At 44.0% G+C, this 20,448-nt stretch overlaps 1 protein-coding gene and 1 pseudogene across 1 annotated transcript; one reads left to right on the top strand and one right to left on the bottom strand.

Annotated features, from left to right (window-relative positions):
• Window positions 1–360: 360 nt before the first annotated feature.
• Window positions 361–9,095, bottom strand: LOC142558265 (uncharacterized; annotated as a pseudogene).
• Window positions 9,096–9,106: 11 nt separating this feature from the next.
• Window positions 9,107–12,381, top strand: LOC142558264 (uncharacterized). Its single transcript, XM_075670421.1, has 4 exons — window positions 9,107–9,121; window positions 10,820–10,931; window positions 12,004–12,087; window positions 12,170–12,381. Exons 1-4 carry the CDS (start codon window positions 9,107–9,109, stop codon window positions 12,289–12,291), a joined length of 333 nt encoding a protein of 110 aa, XP_075526536.1. The 3' UTR covers window positions 12,292–12,381.
• Window positions 12,382–20,448: the final 8,067 nt, after the last annotated feature.

Below are 20,448 nucleotides of genomic sequence, written 5' to 3'. Positions count from 1 at the left end.
CTGGAAAGTTATCGATGCTTCTATCCGCTGTCTGTTGTCGCCGAAACTTGTGTTATCTGATTTCATCGCGTGACTCGAATGCTGTAGAACTTTGTGGAAGGCATGCGGTTCCCAACGATTAGTCAGGAACATTCGATGACTGCTGTATAAAAGCCGACGCACTTGACCCGCTCTACAGATTTTCGACGATCGCCGACCGTGTTCGCCGCTATCGTTGTGCTATAAGTGTAGCCTGTTTTTGTGGGCACAGGTTAGCCCAATAAAGGTTAGTGTTGTATTTCACAGTATTTGCTACTGTGTTCTTCAACGTCACCACCACGTGACAATATTTCCCTTGCTTATTCAGCAGCTTTGCGCAAATTATGGTTCTGAAAAAGGAAACTTACAAAGGCACCGGTAAACACAAGAATTTTAGCATATAACACATTCGTGTGATCGAAACTTGAATGCGCAGTGGTTGTAAGGGAGCCTCATACCAAAAACATCATGAATTTGGAACGTGTACAATGGAAGGCCGTCAGATTTATCTTTGGAAAATATAAAAAAGAGGATTCCCTGTCCTTGCTAATGCTTGTGAATAAAATCACTTCATTAGAACACAGGCGCAGTTAGTCGTCTCCAGTTTATGCATATCATAAATGGAAAATTCGGGTTTCAAATGCCTCAATATTGTCACGTGGTGGTGACGTTGAAGAACACAGTAGAAATACTGTGAAAGAAAACTTTTATTGGGCGAAGCTGTGCCCATAAAAACAGGCTACACTTATAGCACAACGATAGCGGCGAACACGGTTGGCGATCGTCGAAAATCTGATCAGCGGGTCAAGCGCGTCGGCTTTTATAGATCAGTCGTCGAATGTTCCAGAGTAACCGCTGGGAAGCGCGTGTCTTCCACAAAGTTCCACACTATTCGCGTCGCGCATACATGCAATCAGATTACACAAGTTGCGGTGAAAGACAGTGGACGGAACCATCGATAACATTCCAGAAACTTCTTTTACATGCGGGCGCGTCCTACGCTATGCGATAACATTTGTTAGGCGGTGAAACGTGGTCGCCCTATAAAGATAAGTACACGTGTCAACATGTAACGCCTCTTAATGCACGAAAAACAAGACATAGACACAACTTTTCCCTTACGCCATTATTTGCTAAAACAAAATCTCGCATGAATAGTTTTTATCCGCGTACTATAAACGAATGGAATTCTCTCCCTTTTGATGCACTTCAATCGGGGAACTTCACAAATGCGTTGGATAAACTATGTTTCACATAAAATGACACAACCATAAACAAGGAAAACACGGGGAATGCGGGAGATGGGAATTCAAGAGGTTGACAAAACGTGAACGAAGTGAATGCAGAAGCCAACGTTTCGAGAAGTGGACTTGTCTTCTTCAAGGCTTTGAAGAAGACAAGTCCACTTGTCGAAACGTTGGCTCCTGCATTCACCTTGTTCACATTTTGCTCACAACCATAAACAGTATTTTTTCACTATTTTTCTCGTTTCCCTATGTGAAATTTCCTGTATATAGTTATGTTTAGTGCCCGATTGTTGTTTGGCACAGCGTTTTTATCCACATATAAATTCAACTGTGCGATTCTTTTTGTTGTAGTTACTGTGCACGCTAAGGGAAGCATTGTGATTTTTGTAACGTGACTATGGGCTGCATTATTTTCATGCACTGTTTATATATATATTTTTTCTTACCCTTGTTGCATTGTTATTACCTTGTCAACTGTATTAACACTCCAGCATGGGCCAGTATGTTGGCCTGCAGTATGAATAAATAATAAAAAAATAGCAAGAGTTTGGTGGCGCAACCCACCGCCCCGCTCCGAAGGGGACGCTCAGAAGATCCATCCGTCCTTTGGAAAAGGGGACACTCATAACATCTATCCATCCAGCCATCCATCTTTGTTATCATGAATATAGGATCTAAGTGTGAATGGCAGATCACGTGGGAAGTGGGAAACCGGCAATCTACTATTGATTACTGTCTGATGACAGAAGCAATTCATGATAAGTAGAGAGATGGTCATTGACGAGGAACGGTATAGCAGCATACGCAGTGACCATAAACGCATCATTTTGAAAATAAAATATGTAGTTGGAAAAGAGAGCAAAGACTGGAAAATGGCCACTCCAAATTTGAACACTGAAAAAATAAGTTATAATCACTACAGTCGAGGAACAACTTGGCAAATGGCCAAGTAAAGAGTGAGAATACAGTGAGCTTTTCACTGTAATAACGAAATAAATACGAAAAGGGAAACAACATGTTCGTTGGAATGGAAAAAAAAACTAAAAAGCTGGTGGAACAGGGAGATACGAGAAGCGATCGCCCAATGACAAAAAGCATCCCCAGAGCACAGGCAGGCAAAGAAGGCGCAGTTGTCACAGGATGAAGTAACCAGTAAATGGGAAATATACCGGGTGAAAAAGTCTATGGTTCAAATACTGGTGCGAGCAAAATTAAAAGGTGAAAGTGAACGTTGGCGGAAATACGCGAGAAGAAGAAGGCCGCTTCTAGAATATTTTGGAACCACATAAAATTATTAGGCAGGAAGTCAACAACAATAAAACATATCCTAGACGAAGATAGAAACAGGCTTGAAGGAGAAGCGGCATTAAATTACATTCCAAAAATAACAGACGACTCTTTCCAAGGCAGTGCCGAAGTTGTATTTGCAGAAAAAAGGAGCATGCAAGAGACCCAAGTGGAAAAGGAGCTCGTGCTTACAAATTTCAACTGGAAGAAAGCCAAAGAGAAAATTCCTAAGTGCACAGCCAGAGAGCTAGACGACGTTCCCGTTAGGCTGATTAATGAACTAGGACTAAAAACAAGGAAGCGTTGGCGAAAGCAGTGGAAAAAACTTGAGAAGATAGACGAATATCAGACAGTTGGCGACAAAGAATGAATTTAATTTATAAAGGTATGGGGGAGAAAGGGTTCACTAGTAGAGACCATTGACTATTACTTCGGTAATATACTGGCTAGCAATGCAGGCAATCAAATTAAAGCTGCAAGCATGGACAGAGAATAATGTTATTTTGGGAGAACTTCAGAATTGCTTCAGGATAGGTAGGCGTCTGGATGATAACTTCTTACTCAGTGTATTGAAATATCAATAGCAGAAAGCAGACTGTTATATGTGGCCTTTTTTGACATTACACGAGCGTTTGACAGCGTAGACCGACACATTTTGGGGGATATTCTGGAAGAGGAAGGCTTAGGTGACGATTGTTTACAGATTTTGAGAGAATTTACCTAGAAAATACCATTGGCGTTGAATAGGAAGGGATGAGGAGCGAGCAGAAAGTTGATATGAACAAGTGACTGAGGCAGGGGTGCCTTTTATGCGCACCGCTGTTTATGATGTACATGGTGAGTATGGAGAGGGCGCAGAAAGGAATATTGGGTTTAACGTCTTATAGAAACAGGCGGGTGCAGTAGTAGAGCAACAACTTCCAGGTTTATTTTAAGCGGACGACATTGTGTTGCTAGCTAACAAGCAAAGTGATTTGCAACGTCTGGCTAATATATGTGGGCCGGAAGGCAAGCATTTGGGTTTGAAATTGAGCGTTAGAAAATCAGGTGTTATGGTATTCAATGAAAACAGTTAACAGGCAGTGGCAATACAGGGCGAGTAAATACCTCGGGCAAAAGAAGATAAATAGCTTGCTACATGGATAAACGAAGGCAATAGATATATGGAAACACAGGGAAAAACATAAGATTAAAGGGGAAGAGAAATCCAGTGGTAATGAAACACAGAGCGGTATGGGGATACAATAAGTACGAGGTGCTCCGGGGTATGCGGATAGGTGTAATGGTTCCAGGACTTACTTTTGGAAATGCGGTTGTTTGCTTGAAATCAGTGATACAAACAGGACTCGATGGCAACTAAAGGTCAGTGGGACGCCTCGCTTTGGGCGCTCACGGGAAGACTATCAATCAATCAATCAATCAATCAATCAATCAATCAATCAATCAATCAATCAATCAATCAATCAATCAATCAATCAATCAATCAATCAATCAATCAATCAATCAATCAATCAATCAATCAATCAAAAAACTTTATTCCATTCACAAATCGGTTCTTTTGTGGAAGACGAGGGCTCGAAAAAATGTGGATCTAACCACTTGAGAAGCTTCGAGCCCCAGTTTACATGGCATACAGTCATAGCGTGGAAATACAAGAATGTATGTAGCGCTTGTACTTGTCCGTCTTTCTTGTTTGGTTTTATTCGCGCTAAATTCATCGATACTTTATACAATTGTAACACTGCAAAAAATAATTCGGAAACCTGGAATAAAATTATACATAATGTGTAGCTTTTACACAAAAGAAATGGATAAATCTTTCGCAACAAAATGTGCCTTTATTGTACGGATCCCAGTTGTTTCTAATTTCATTTCGTATTGATGAAGTTCGTTTAACAGCTTTGGAAGCGTCTGACGAAGCATTTGTTTTGTTAACATATGGCGTGTAAAGGGTATTTTCCAGATATCATCCCTGCGTGAATTATAAGACCATTTGAGTGGTGTCAACTCTGAAAGTGTACGTAGAAGTCCGTCTGAATCATATCTATATTTTGTGGCTGGCTTTAGAGCGTACAATTTATGCACACTTACAAGACTGTATTTTATAAAGAGAGGTTTTGTGTGCGCAGTGTTTCAATGCATGCAGTGTGACGAAGTGCTGATTCAGCAACTGGTTCAGGTTCGTTAACGTGGTTGTGCCCCGTACCAGACAGCAATAATTTAAATGTGAAAATACAGTGCGCTATAAATATGAAGTTTGACGGCTGCTGGCAAGTGGAACTTGAATTTCGCCAGAATTCCTTCTGTCTTTGCAATCTGCGTAGCAACGTGGTTAACATATAGACAGCATAGAAAGCATATAAGACATATGCTTTTGGAAAACTACACCAAGTGACTTTAATCGAGTGAACAATTTCAATACGTGGATTCTCCCTTAAGATTAGATTCAAAGTGGGTGCTGCTGGGGACTGTGGAGGTGTGAAGATAACAACTCTTGTTTTATCTATGTTAATTTCAAGCGAATTTATTACGCTCCGCTTGTATAAATCGCGGAGAGCTTAATTAATATTGCTTTGAAGAGTTTCATAATGATGAGTGCGAAAAAAAATTGTTATGTCATCTGCATAAGTTGTATGCTCTGTGCTGTGGTTACCTTGTGCAATGTCATTTATATAGAAATCAAATAGAAGCGGTCCAAGTATGCTCCCTTGGGGGACACCTGAGGTAATTGCTTTGCACGGAGATCAATTTCCCTGAATGCAAACACATTGCATTCTATGTTGCAGGTAGGATGTTATAAGCGCGAGCTCTGTGCTTGTAATTCCATATAATTCAAGTTTTTAGTTGCTGTTAAGTGGTTTAGACGGTCGAACGCCTTTGATAAGCCGATATATATGCCAGCTGCTAGGCGTTTTTCATCGAAGGCTTTTTGAATGATTTCTTTTTGTATGACAAGGGCAAGTTCTGTAGACGTGCCTTTTCTGAATCCGAATCGGGTGGGGCTAATCAAATTGTATTTGTTGGCGAACTCAATTGTTCTAGCGTACAGAATTTTCTCTAAGCCTTTGGATAACACGGGTAGTGTGGATATTGGCCTGTAATTCGATAACTAGTTTTTTTTTCGGCCCTTCAATATCTCAATAACTTTTGCTATTTGCATTTTCTTTCGAAAAGCTCCTGTCGAGAGAGCTCGATTATAAATATGCGTGAGTTGTGTCAGTACGATTTCAACAACGTACTTTACTGGCTTGATTTGAATGTTACCGATATCACACGTTAAGCTGTTCTTAAGATATTTGTACACGTTATTTATTTCACTCTAAGTTGTGGGATTCATATATATACTCGTAGAATTTCTCGAGATCTCATTTACTGCCTCCGGAGAATGAGAGCTAGTGACTAGATTTATGGAAGTAATGATTAAATTCTTCCGCTAATTCAGCTCCTTGTTTAAGTTGACTGTTCAGCGTTTCACCAACCTCTGCAGTTTTTGGTGCACGATTTAGTAGCTCATTATTTTCTTCCACATTAAGCCCAATTTCTGTTTTCTCCCGATATCGAAGTAACTGTAGAGATACCTTCGCTTTGTAATCCGTAATAAGGCATTAGTTTTGTTTCTGTGTGTCCGAAATATGTCCCAGTCATCAGTGTTACGCGTTTGGAGGAAACCGTTAAAAAGCTTAATTATCATTCTTTTTAGTCATTTTAAGGCGCTCCTTATTTATCCAAGACTTGCGCGCTTTTTTACTTTTTCATGTATGATGTATGGAAATAACTTCCAGTATGCATCAAGAAATAGGTGCAAGAATTCGTCGTATGTATCATCAGAGGTATGAGACCTATATACGACATCCCATTTTATTTTTATAAGGTGATTACCAAAGTTCTACAATGTTTTTTCGCAAATATCTTGAATTTTCTTCGTTTGTGGAAGTGTCGTACCCTCCCGATTAAGCACTTTTACCAAGCAAAAATAGGTAAATGGTCACTAATGCTTGATGCCAATACACCACTAATAACTTTGTGCTCTGGTAGGTTTGTTATAAATAGGTCAATTGATGTATTCGTTGTCTTTCTCACTCGTGTAAAATCTCTAATCACATTAGTCGAACAGTATGAAGATAGCATTGTGTGTAACTTGTGTTGAGCATTTGTGTAATGCAGCATGCAGATGTTAAAATCGCCCCTCCCCCCAGTATTGATACCAGGTAGTTTTAACTTGCATAGTTCAATAACCCTTCCAAATACACAATGAATGTATCCACGATTCCATCTAGAGGACGGTACATTACAGCTACAATATATTTCTGTGGTACAATAGCAACGCACTCTGCATCATCCGCTATAAATGAAATTTCAGGAAGTAGGTCACAAGTAATGCACTTTTTGATATTTAGTAACACTCCTCGATCACGTTTATCTTGGCGCTTTAAACGAAAAGTTTGATATTTATCAGTCACTATGGCATCGCAGTCCGAATCAAACCCTGTTTCGGTCAGCATAATTATGTCGAACTTAAAGCAAAATTGGTCCAAGAAGAGGTTTAGCAAGTCCTCTTTATGGCAGGCAGATCTGATGTTAATGTGGAAGCACGTTAGTCCAATATCGTTTTCGGAAGCTGCAAGACTGTTAACGTCTTCGGGTTGCTATGTCATGATGGATAGAAGTTATGTTCAAAGGCGTGACGCCATTCACTCAAACTATTCTTGCAATGTCACTTTCAGTGCTTACGCGAAGCACTGCCGACTGTTCTATTAGCTCCGCGTTTACTTGCTCGATTCCCCGCAAGCAAATGCCTAACAGCCTAAACCGGTTTCGCCCAATCAGGCTGTTGCCTCGATTCTTTACTACCAACAAAGGCAGCTTTGCCTTCCGGCCCTTGAATTCTACAAAGACGGTTGCTCGACCCACCAGCGGTAACGCCTCCTTTGACCAGGTTACGAGAGTTGTTCTAGAATCTTGGAGCGGTATTTCACGCCGATTTCTCTCGATTACTCGAAATGTATCTTCACTCACAATTGAGCATGAGGCTCCAGAGTCAACCTTCATCGGGACTTCTTGTCCTTGTATCTGTACTTGAACCATAAGCTTCTGTTCTTGCTCATTCACTTCGCAGAGTGAAAACAATGCACTCATTTCGTACACACCCTTGCTCTTTTCAACTTTCCTCTTTTGCTCAGGCGTCTTCTGGGCCGCTCTACTTTCGTCTTTTGAATGACAAGCTCTCGCTATGTGTCCAACACTTTTGCATTTGAAGCATGCCGCTTTTCTGAAGCTGCATAAATGCGGAGCGTGCTTACCGTTGCAATGGTAGCAACTGGATCCCTCTGTCCTGGCGTCTTGCTTCGTGCGGGTTGCTTGTATCATGCCCTGGCAGTCCTTCGTCTCGTCTCGGCCTTGCATGCGTATGTCTCGCTGTTGCTTGGCTGTCGCTTCTGTGCTCGCGGCCATGTCGTACGCAACGTTGAACGTAAGGTCGTGTTCTGCGAGAAGTCGCTGTTGAACGGCTTCGTTCTGGAGGCCGCATACGAAACGATCTCGCATCATGATGTCCAACGGGAGCTGCTCGTCGCTGAAACCGCAGTCTTCGGCTAGCTTCCGAAGCGCCGTGACGTAGTCCGCAACCGATTCCTCTGCAGCCTGGTTTCTCCTGTAGAACAAAAACCTTGCGTACAGCTCTGAATGCCTTGGATGCTTGCGAACCACCGTCGTAATTTCCTCGTAGGTGGCTGCTGTCGGTATTGCTTCACCATAGTCACGATGAGCCCGTACGCTTCTTCGCAGCAACAACTCAGCAGGACGGGTCTTTTCTGTTCTTCTTTCACTATCTTGTTAGCTTCGCAGAACATTTCTAGCCTCTCGGCGTATTCATCCCATGACGCGTTAGTGCCGAGACGATACTCGCCGATCCTGCCGACGGCGAGTATCGCTGCCGCTTCCTCGTCGCCAACTGTAGCGTATCAGCCGGACGCCAGGGTGGAACAGACAACGTTTATTGATGCAGTGCCCTTTTTTATAGGGTGATGAACATGTGATCTGCCGACTGCCGCTTGCATGGCTGATAAGCGATTATCATGAAAATGCAGTGTGACACGCGATATCAGTATACAACACTTTTCTTACTGATTGGAATTCCAAGCAACTTCTTGAGAGTAAGGCAGATATGCGGTTTAACAAATACTGGCTTATTACTTCAGCGACAGATGTCATTTGTCGATAACCTAGTTTTCTTTGCTTTGAGCAGAAAGGCGTCACGCTTTGAGCGGCTCTTAAATTGCACTACAAACGAAGCTGTGAAGGGTGATATGGGCTGGAGTAGTTTTGAAGTAAGGGAAGCTCACAGGAAAATTATGAAGAGCGACTGAGGAATATGGAAGAAAGTAAATGGGGAGGGGGAGTGTTGAGGTATTTGTACAGGAAAAGCATTCATTCACAGTGGAGGAAAAGAACTAGGAAGTTTACCAGCAAGTATGCGGCCTGTAGGATGAGCAACACACCAACAAAGAGTGTCAGGCAGGAAGTCAGAGAGTGAAATAATCTCATGGGTGGCGGCAATGGAAAACAAGCCGGTAATGAGTAACTACTTAAGAGGAAAAAGCGAAATCATGCATAATTCATGATAACTCAAAGGGAAACTGATTACTTTCGAAGGGAGATCAGGATGCCTCAGAACACACACCTATAAAGCGAGATATAAGAAGGAAGAAGAAGCATGTGCTTGCTGCGGTGAAGCTAGGTAAACGATGGGTGATGAAGCATGTTTTATTAGAATGTGAAGACATCTGCCCAGCGGTCGATTTAGTCACCAGTGGCCTCCTTGAAGCCCTTGGGTTCAGCGAGAGCAGAGGAAAAGTAAACATGACCGCAATAGAGATTAGTAACAGGCGATCGGAAGATTGGTAGAAGAAAAGTAGGGAAACGACAAAAAACGCAGACGTACAAAAGCAAATTTCACAATAGGGTCTCAGGCAATTTGGTTGTGGGAGTTCATCGGTTGTTTGTTTCTTGTTTATAACCTAGGTAGGACATTACGCAGCATAATAGCAAGAGTCGTTCAATATCACTGCCCGAATCCTTATGTATCATTGCTCTCGTTAACTTTCAGGCGGAGACAAGCTTACGAACTACATCATGCATTACATATCTGCTGTGAAGACTTTCCGTTGCTGCTACCGAAATAAACTTTTAGCTGCGAGCAGTTGCTAGTCATTGTTGACTTTTAATTATTGTCTTCCTTTGCTGCGCTCTTTGGTCACATTAACGAGACTTTGTACGACAGCGGGTGTGAGAAACTCACAGTAGGCGGTTGTTATACACACAAAATCACGAAAAAAAGAGATATTGAACCTGCGTCACACTTTTCACCTTGTAGCCGTGGGCATGGACGACTGAGTGGCGTATTTTTGTGCGCGCCGGCAACTTATTTTTTTTTTGCAAATTAAAGTGAAAGTATTCAATTTACTATGTTAAACAGTTGCACGCATGATAATTCAACCATATTTCATACTTGTTGGTTCCAAATTTTTTTTGTGTTCAGTTTGGTTTACTTTAGGGCAGTTTATAATTAATTAATTAATTTATTTTGGCACTAGTGAATCGGTATATGACGTTCGTGAAGAAAAAAAAAATATACATAAGTCCTAACAGCTTATGTCTTTCATGCGTTTGCTTGTGGAGCTAGTAGTGTGATCACTCCTAGTGTATAAATGAGCTCATAAATGCTCTCATTTGTGATCCTATAATACTTAAGCTGTTGACAAACATTGTAGTTAGGCAGACATCAATGTTTTGAACAGTACAAATATTCAGTTAACCCCCAAATCCCAACGTGTCTATTTTGATATGCTGAATTTGATGCCTGAAAAAGCTCATTTTGTGCTGTAAACCCAATGTAAAGCCCACAGTAGCTTTTTTGATGTTATGGAGGGAGTGTTCAGTTGTGATAGCACAGCAAATGAATTACTAATTAAGCAATTATAACACTAATTCATATTACCTGAATTACAACTTTATGTTTTCTTAAAAATAATGTATTCTCTGTGACAAGAAATACGTGTGAGCAAGTTTTTTTAATTTTCTTTGACGTGGGACGGTGTTAGAGCTTTGTAGGTTTAATTAAGATGCTGCTCAAGGACCCTAGAACACACAGCGTACATTTGCCTGTGTTCTGCACTCACAAACCATGACAATGCCATAGTTTTTGCATTTCACATAGCAAAATTGTTCTCTTTATTCAATTTCTGATGGAGTCAAAATTTCTATTCTAGACATGCAGTAAAAAGGACGGTGCCTGTGTAAAGCAAGGCACTCCACGCATTGAAGATAAGCTACTGTCTGCTATAACAAGGCCCTTGTGTGGACTTTGGCTGCAACTTTATGGTAAACAACACTGGGTTCAGAAATAAAATCTTTGATAAATGCTGTATTGGCTTGCTTGCCTTGAGATACATGTTATCTATTTATAAGAGATCATATGAATGTTTCCTCATATTTACGGTGCAGCATTATTAGTTCAAACATCAAAAGAAAACACTACATGAGTTTGCCTAACCTCTTGTGTGAACTACATGTGACCAAAAAAGGATCTTTCTTGAAGTGTAATGGCATACTGGTAAAGGAACTCAGAAATACAAATTAGTCATTTTGTCGCATGACAGCAGTTATTGTTTGAACCAAAGTTAGTTCTGGGGCGTTTACATTTGCCAGGCTGCAAGTTAGCGGCAAATGGGATGCATGCTAATAACAAAAAAGTGCAGAAGTTTGACAATGAAGGAATATTCGCATTGCTCGTAGAACACATAAACAAGCAGCATCAGTAAGTTTTGTAGCTGTGGCACAGGAACAGCCAGACGTATTAGCGAGGAATGCTTGTAAATCATCATCGTCATCAGCCTATTTTATTTCCACTGCAGGACGAAGGCCTCTCTCTACGATCTCCAATTACCCCTGTTGTGCGCCAACCGATTCCAACTAGCATCCACGAATTTCTCAATTTCCCAAATGCTTCCCTCCAAAATTGCTCATTCGATCAACCGATGGCCCTCGTAAATAACCGCCATATTTCTTTGACACGAATGTCATGCTACACTTGTGCAGATGTGCACAAGTGTAGCATGCCATGTAGCACAATGTACCAGAATAAAGGCCACAAACAATATGCCATCTTATTTATTTGCTTGTGAGAACAAGATATTGTTTTCATGAATCTATACATGATGAGCAGTAGTCTCAATGCAGTGAAGTGGACAGACCCTTTATTTTTTTTGAAGCAGCAAAGCAATATTTCTTTTTTGAAATTTTCAAGATCCGATGGAAAAGGGACAAGAAAGTGAGACACACAAACACTGCCTTCGAACTGGAAGTTTATACTGCTCTGAGCTAGTGCACGGCTAATGGATGACCTCCTTGTCTGTGTTCTTGAGTCTGATGTGTTACTGTTCTGGCCCTACAGAGCCTGTCCCAAGCACTTCTCAACCCAGTCAGTTGACCCACTTTCACGACCCAGTCAGCACGGCTCCGCCAGTTGTCGTTCAAGGTGAGTTCACAGCTAGTGTGCGGCTAGTTGCTGACATTCTTGCCTGGGCTGTATCTTATGTGTTACTGTTCTTCCCCAACAGAGTTTGCGCCAACCACATCTTGGCCCTCATCGCAGAAGCTACCATCTACACCTACAGGAAGGGGCCGGAGCCAAATTCGCATGGCTTTTACACCACGAACAAGTGGATGCAGGAGTATTTGAATGGGATAGCAAGCCTACGGAGGGCTGTGTCCAGACTGAAAAGGGAGCCTTTGCTATCGTTTCACCAGAACGGATATTGGCCGAGTCATCCGGTACCTCAATAAAGGCTTTTTAGAAATTCTTCGTGTTCAGATGCACCTGCAACCCTTGAACAAGCACGGACGACGCTGGCTTACAGAGTTCCCCCAATTTGCCCTTAACCTCTATTTCAGCAGCCCAAAAGCGTGCAGCTACCTTGGAAAAACCATTAGTCTTCCAACTATAAGAATGTTAAGAATCTGGCTATTGGCAATAACGCTCAAACCTGGATTGATGCCAGAGATTCTGGATTTTGTAAAAGAAAAAAAACGAAAAATTCGGATTTCATGCACAGGGCATGTGTCCTCATCTTTGATGAAATTTCTCGGAAAGGAAACCTACAGTACGACTCTAAGCATGATGTTGTTGGTTATGTTGACAGCGGCACTGAAAGTTTTGGTCGTGTAGCAAACACAACACTCTTGTTTCTGGTGTCTGGTGACTCTGGTATAGCAAAGCGGTGGCTCCAATCTGTAACCTTCATGATAGGTGGAGGCACAGTTCCTTCTGGACCCATTCTGAGTTTGCTGAGACGACTAATTAAGTAAGGTAAAGGCCTGTGCTCCCTATGTAAAGGCACTAATCTGTGTCCAAGCTACTAACAATTGTCCATTTGTGACAGCACCCTGAATTATTCCACAATATCTTCTTTTTAAATGGATGGGACGAAAATATACTTTATCTCTGATCCGCCGCAGTTATTGAAGTGTACTAGAAACAACTTGCCCAAGTATCACCTCAAGATTGGCAAGGATGTTGTTTCACCAAAACACATACTCAAAGTATACGACTCCACCTATCACTTAAAGCTGAAATACCTGCCAAAAATCACTCACAGGCATTTGTATGAGACTCTTTTGGCAACATGAAAGTAAATTTTGCCTCGCAGGGCTTGAGCAACAGTGTGTATTTAGCAATTCAGACCTTCATTGATTTTAACTTTCTGCCTCCTACTGCCACACACACAGGTAGCTTTGTACAAAGGATGGACAAGCTATTTTATGCATTGAACAGCTGCGCATTGTGCATGAAAGAGCGGAAAATGAGACATTCTATGACCTCGTCCACAGAACACATTGAATTTTTGAAGGATTGCATGCTTTGGATCAAGTTCTGGAAGCTTGATTGCCCTCGCAAACTTAGTACTACATATGGATGGCAGGTGACAATCACAGCAATCTTGTTTCTGTGGCAAGACCTCCACCAATCTTTTAATTTTCAATTCTTGCTGATACGGCGGCTGATTCAGGGTCCATTTGAGAAGGTGTTCAGGCTCATCCGGCAGCAGCATGGTTGCGATGAAACTCCAAATGTCTACCAGTTTTCTGCCGGTCCAAGGCACATTGTTGTGTCAAAGTTTTTCAAGCTTTCTGACGAGAGTAACTAGTAGGAGGACAAGAGTTTTCTTTTAACTCAGGTCACTGCAGTTGAGCAACCACAGCAGACCGACTGAAGGTGCCCCTAGCTCCACAAGTGCTGCTTTTATAGAAGTGCTCTCTGAAAGTAGTGCCGAAGCAAGTAATGACGTGTTTCAGTCTAACATAGTTTACCATGTGTGTGGATAATTTATACGCACATTCGTAAAGAAAAGTCAGGGCAGCTCGTGCCACAACCTTCTGAAGGAAAGTAACTAGAACCATCTTGCAAAACCTAGTCAGTTATTTAGGATGTTTAAATCTGTTGAAATACAGGGCAAAGCCCTCGGCCATTTAACTTTGCCAACTGACGCAGCATATCTGTATGTCGTGAGGCTTTAGGACAAATTTACACAAGCAATAGAGGCTTTTGTACACCATCATGGTGTTACAAGTGAATTGTTCTCCATTGTGGCCGAGGAGACCAGCAATCCATCATTTTGTAGTTCAGACTGCAAGCAGCAGCTTCTGTAGCACTATGCCTACTTTAGACTTCTTTGGCACCTGGGATTTAAAAACCTGGAGTTAAGCTTGTAAAAAGCACCTAAATTTGTTGCCAAAAAAATTATGAAGCTGCAGTAGGCAACTGTCACGGTGTCTTGCAAATATAAGCGTAACACTTCCTTTATTTTTCGCTTCAATGAATCGTGGTTTTCGGTTTTCTTTTCTTAATTAGCTTCCTGGCCTTTTCGAACTATTCCATTTGTGTCAAGTATAAAATGTCTTTTTCTATAAATGCAAACTTATTTTATTCTCCATTCTTGTTGGAGACGATTCTTGCTCCTCATCCAAACGTACAGGTGAAGCGATTCTTGCTACGTAGCATTCGACTTCTTGTTTTTGGCCTTCAGTGCTTACAGAGTGGAGTGGCTTCCTACTTGAACGCACGATTTCTCATCCCCCTATTGAATTGCTACACATTCTCTCCTTGCTCACCTTGCTCGAGTACTGGGTTTTTCCCAAGTACATTGAATCGATTGCAGTTTCATTGCGGTGCTGTCCCTCTTAGTCATGGTTGCCATGTTACGTTTCTCGGATGTGGCGTCCTGGTCATTTGCGTTGGGTAGCAGTCTCTCGAGGTAAGCACTTGCTCCTGTAGCCCGCACAGCGACATGAACTCCCACTTTACATGCACCATGGGCAAATTGTGCTTGTGGCCTTCTTCGACGGCTGCAGTTTGGCATGAACAAAGGCGAGCATACGTGCTTACATGGTCTAAGATGTATGAAGTTGATAGCCACGCGGGTGGAAAGGCCCGCAAAAGTGGCTGCCAAAGGTAATGCCTACGAAACGGACTATGCAAATATTGAAACAAACTGGGGCACGAAGTTTGAATGACACTTTAGTGGCCCCCGAAAGAACAAAAAGAAACGTGCAGGTTGGAAAGGAGTTGAACGCTAAAGTGGTGGGTAGTCATGTTGCCGTCTTGACTGCGGCAGCAGATGCCTGCGTCACTCAACTGCTTCGCAATGCAAGTTGCACATCTTCAACGGCAACTGTCGGTTCAAACAGGTGGGACGCTCTGTCCAATCTGTTTGCACTGCTGGTTGTCGGTCGTTACCAGACTGCCAGGTACGACAAAGGGAAGCACGATGCCTGTGTCCCGACGGCTGAATATGCCGCAAGTCATCCGTGGGCGAAAATGCTCTCTGATTCCATGTTAATAATCTTAACCAACGTATACAGCACATTCTGAACCTTATGTGAGTGCTTGTTCGCTGTCTGTCCACTATCGCGGACAGCCAATTCTTTATGCGAATAACCCCTGGCACGCGCAGGCCTCGGTGAGGCCAAACCCACAGACCAGTCCAGGTTCTAGCTTTGGTGTTGCCGTTGTCGCTTTGGCGTCCTGAAGACACCGCCAATAATGCGAAATAATGACACGTTGTTACAATTAGTAAAAAGCACGACTGAATAAACATAATTACGTCCAGCCACCAACTTGTGACGCTAAGTTCAGCACCACCGCGCCCCTCGACTTCTGCAACACCAGTCAGAACTTTGCCTTTGAATCCGGAATGAGTCAGTCGGGCCGGATTAAAGCTCTCTTGCTTATTACGGCGATCTGCCTTAAAAAAAACATCACGTATTTTTCCGGGGCGGCAGTGGGGGCCGTAGTAGAGGCCCAGCGGTCAGCAAATCAGGCGTCAGTGCCCGCTACCTCACCAATTTCACCGCGCCAGTAGGCAGCCTCCGAGCGTAAACAAACTCGACCCCACTCCGCAATGCCGGCACGCCTAGGGACAGACGCCTACAACACGCGCTAAGAAACGTCCTCTGTAGTGCCTAGGCAGAGTCATATTTTCAAGGAGTAAAAGCCCCCGCATTTTCTGTCTCGCGCCCTCTCTTCCTGGCGCCTGCGCACAAAGGGCTGGTGATTTCTCAAATGAACGTTTCGTGTGTCGGCAGCGCCGGTGGCGTGGAAAGCGGAACCAAAACTTTAAAAAGCCGTTTTGGTACATCTTTCTTTGCTAAACTGGTTGACATTCTGCGCTTTCTATACTTTCGGCTGAGAGGACCGAATACAGAGGTGCTGAAAGCGAGAGAAATGCAAAAAGTTTTGCAAGTATTTTGCTCTTCAGCTGACATATTTAAAAAATGAATTGGACACATATCTGAAAGCGCCTATGTTTAGTGTGTTTGTATATTCTTTTCTCCACGAATATACAGAGCCTTGCTGTTGTGTCGTAGTCGCAATTTTCTTCTTTTTTGACATGCCTCAGTTTACATCAGATATTTTTCCATTGAGCAAAGAGTGAACTCTTCTAGAATTGCTAAACTAGCAGCTACGCCCGCGACACCCTATAGGTAAGTTAACCTTGCTTCAAATAGTTTTATTCATTTATTTTATTCATTTATTGAGTACCTGCATCGCAAAGAAGTCATAAAATCAGGGGGATTTCATCCGAAGTGCGACGACCAACTTTTGCTGAGTTCAACCCTTAAGCTGACGACCAATCAGCAGATTTTATAGCGTACCTTTCCAACTAGACAATAAGTGAAACAACTTGTTCTGAATATTATAACCCTTTCCTTACGTAACTTTTCTTATAATGCCCCTTATCCTTGAATAAGAAGAATCAAAATACTTCTTTATTCTGCAGCAGGTCAACACTTTTTTCAGCTGAAATATTTAATGATGCGGTAGAAAACAAATTTGCTCAATTTGTTGACGCGTAATCACCAGGTTGAATGAAGGATGTGTGGCGCTGCTCGTCACGACGGCATTACTGGCCGCACAATTGACACCTGAGCCTGGATCCCAGTTTCTGGTTCATGTTCCAAGTCCTTCGGCTACAGCTCGCCCGTTGCCTTCTCAAAATGCACATCAGACCGGAAGCCTAAAGGCAGTAATCTGCCCTTAGGCTTCCCTATCACCAATTGGGAATGGGGCTCCAATTTTCGTGCCCGAGGAACCAAGTACCTCTATGTACTTGTCTTGTGCGCTACCATCTGCGCCATCGACCGCCCGTGGTTCTCAATAGCGTCCTTCTGGACACTCTGCATTCGTCATCGGCCAACAGCAGCTCCCAAGCCAAGCGTTCCTGTCTAATGACTGACCACCCAAGTGTGTCGACGCCGGGCTCGCTTTGCTATAAAGGAACCATTAAAGCTCTGGCCCGCCCCCAAGCCTCATGGAGATTTGAACAGGATTATTTAAGCTAATTTAAACGTGTGTCTTGGCAGCAAAGGTTCCTGTGGCTTCATGGCCAGGAAGAAGTCAAATGCCATCGCTGTGTGGCTCCTGACATTAGCTGCTGTCGAGCGTTTGCAAACGTTTCAGCGTCTCTCAATCAAAAGCGAAGTCACGGCGCTAGTCCAGGTACACCTGGTAGAAGGCTCGAACTTACACCGCTGTGTGGTTTATAACGTTGACGTTGGCGAGGACGAGACTCCTCTCCAGCGTGAGCTCTACTGTTCTACTCACCGTGTCATTCAAGCGCGTTACATAGGAAAGAGGTCTTGCACCGTCACATTGCAGAGCCCACAAACTCCCCCATCCCGCCTACACTACTATGGCTGCATACTACGAACTTGGCCACATAAACCAGTGTTGTCTATTGTTACAGCTGTTTCCGACCTGGCCACATGCGCCGATCTTGCCCATTTTCAACGCCAGATGAAACAGATAGAGCCGGCACAGTGTCTTGCAGATGTGGACTCTGCCAGACCAAGGGCCACGAGATCACCTCTCCCACAAAGCAAAAGGCCACTCGGAACGTTAGTCGCGGGATTCATGAGCAATGGTCCCAACATACTGCCACGAAACCAATGCAGACATCTGACAAGTTTGCGGCGCTCCAATGGGATGACGACGACTGGGCAGAGCTTTCCGAGCCCGACCTGCCTGCACCCCTTTCTCAACACTTACAGTGACAAAGTTCGCAAAGACCACCGTCGCCAGCTGGTTACGCAAAAGCAGAACATGCAGGGACATGCGCGTGATGATATGGCAGCAGTTGACCATCGAATTGTCCACCTTTTAGCAGAGGTTTCCAAGCTCCGACAACACCGTGAACTACTTGCATGTCGCAGAGGAGCAGTAGAATCTCACACCACCAGAAATATCGATTCCGCTGCATCATCATCTCTGTCGCGCCCCACTGTATCGTTCATTGATTCTACCAGGCATTCTGCTCCTTTAACTCCACGGATAACTCCCGCTCCGGATAACTCCACAACATGCCTTCTGCGGTGCACGGCCAGCTAGTTATCCAACCTGACATCTGTGATTTTCCAACGATGGGACTCCTTGTAATCAAAATGGCGGGTACAGGCATTTGTGGTGAGCTGCACTGGAACTGTAGAGGCATTTCTCCGAAAGTCGGGGAGCTTAAATCCTGTCTTCGCATGAACAAGCAGCAGGTGCGGGCTCTGCTACTGCAGGAGACCAATGCCTTGCCTGCCATTCCGGGCTTCAGTCGCACGTGTCTCCTTCGATGAGCGACCGTCATGTGCACACGGCTGCCCCTACAGGAAAGGTGGCGGTGTACGTCGATACGCGTAATCCTCAGGTCCGCCTTTCTCTTGAAAACTGGGGCACCTATGATATCAGTAGGTAGTGGCAGTACCTGTGAAGTTACCCAAGGCAACTAACTGCTGTACTAGTGTCATACTACGTAAGACAAGCCAGTGACTCTTCTTGACGCATTAATCTGGGCTGGTTATTTAATGTCCGTCGTCAATACCCAGGGTGTCCTATATTAGTCGGTGGTGACTTCAACGTCCCTCATCGAGATTGGGGGGCCCCATTTCTATCCCATGAGGTAAGCGAGGAAAGCGTGCCGCCTTCGCGGATGCATTGTTCATTCTACTGAACCATCTCGATTCAGCAACGCTGGATTTGCCTCAAGCGCGACGTACAGCATGCGCACCGGACCTTACGTTGTGGTCAGGTCCCAGCACTCCCACTTGGCACCTGGAGCCCGATTGCTGGCGTAGTGACCACCACCCTATCATCATCGGTCTTCTTCTGTCGCAGGCCCACCGATCATGCTGCAAGTGCAATGTGGCCAATTGGGACACCTTTCGGTTCATTCTCCAAGACGCATCTGTGTACTCGTCACGCCTACGTGTTGGCCGCATACAAAGCGCGCGAAATGAAGCTACAACCATCAGTTGGGTAGACGTCGATTAACCGGCACCGGATGTCGTCCTGCTCAACGGGGGGCTGCTCACAGACAAGCACGTACAAGCCCGTAAAAGACTGAATTATCTTACTGCTAAGGGCCGCAGATATGAACGCGACCTCTCGTGGCGGCAATGGCATACGTGGTGTGCGCGGTTTTCGTCGAAGACATCTAATGCGTGTCTGTGGCGAACGTTCCGTGCCTTGGAACACGGTAGCCACCGTCCTGACGCGGCGGCCATGGCCTGCTTCGCTGCTGGCTTATCGCCGGATGATTTCGCCAGAAATGCAGCCCAGAAGTATTTCCCCCAGTACGACGTGTTGCCTTAGATAACCAATCGTGCTTCTTTGGCAGGCATATTAGCACATGGCGACAAGTTACCAGCTACAGCAGATGCCTAGGGAATTGCAAGCTCTTTCACCATGCCTGAGTTGCTTGCAGCGATAGATGGTGCCAGTCGCAAGACAGTACCCAGTCCGGACTCTATTACTTATGAGGTTTACAAGAACCTGAGTTGCGCTATACTGCCTCAACTCCTCGACACTTTTAACAAGGCCTGGCTAGATGGCATTGTCCCTCCGGGCTTGAAATTCCCGATTCTAAAAGCAGGCAAATCATCGACCGACCTTGGCAACTTCCGACCCATTTCCCTAACATCAACAATGTGCAAGCTTGCTGAGAAAATGCTAGCCAAACGACTGTTATGGAGTCTAGAGCACCGCGGTTTCTACCACCCTGTTCAAATTGGCTTCCGTCCATCCATAGGTACTGAAGATGGGCTGGCTGTCTTGGCATCCTCAGTTTTATCATAAAATCACAGCCACACTGTCCGTGCTGTCCTCGCTATGTACGTCGAAAAAGCGTACGATAACATCAGTCGTGCTGCCATATTGGCTCCAATTGACATGCTGCATTTTCCCCCTAGAATACGGAATTTTGTCCAATCCTTCCTTGACGACCGACACTTTGCAGTCCGCCTCAGTGGTGACGCTGTCGGCTCATTTGTCTCTCTTCGCGGCGTACCCCAGGGATCG

The sequence above is a fragment of the Dermacentor variabilis genome, chromosome 9, assembly GCF_050947875.1.
Source record: "Dermacentor variabilis isolate Ectoservices chromosome 9, ASM5094787v1, whole genome shotgun sequence".
NCBI classification, from domain to species: Eukaryota; Metazoa; Arthropoda; class Arachnida; order Ixodida; family Ixodidae; genus Dermacentor; species Dermacentor variabilis.
The sequence above is the reverse complement of the archived record's forward strand: the minus strand, read 5'-3'. Positions and strand labels throughout refer to the sequence as shown.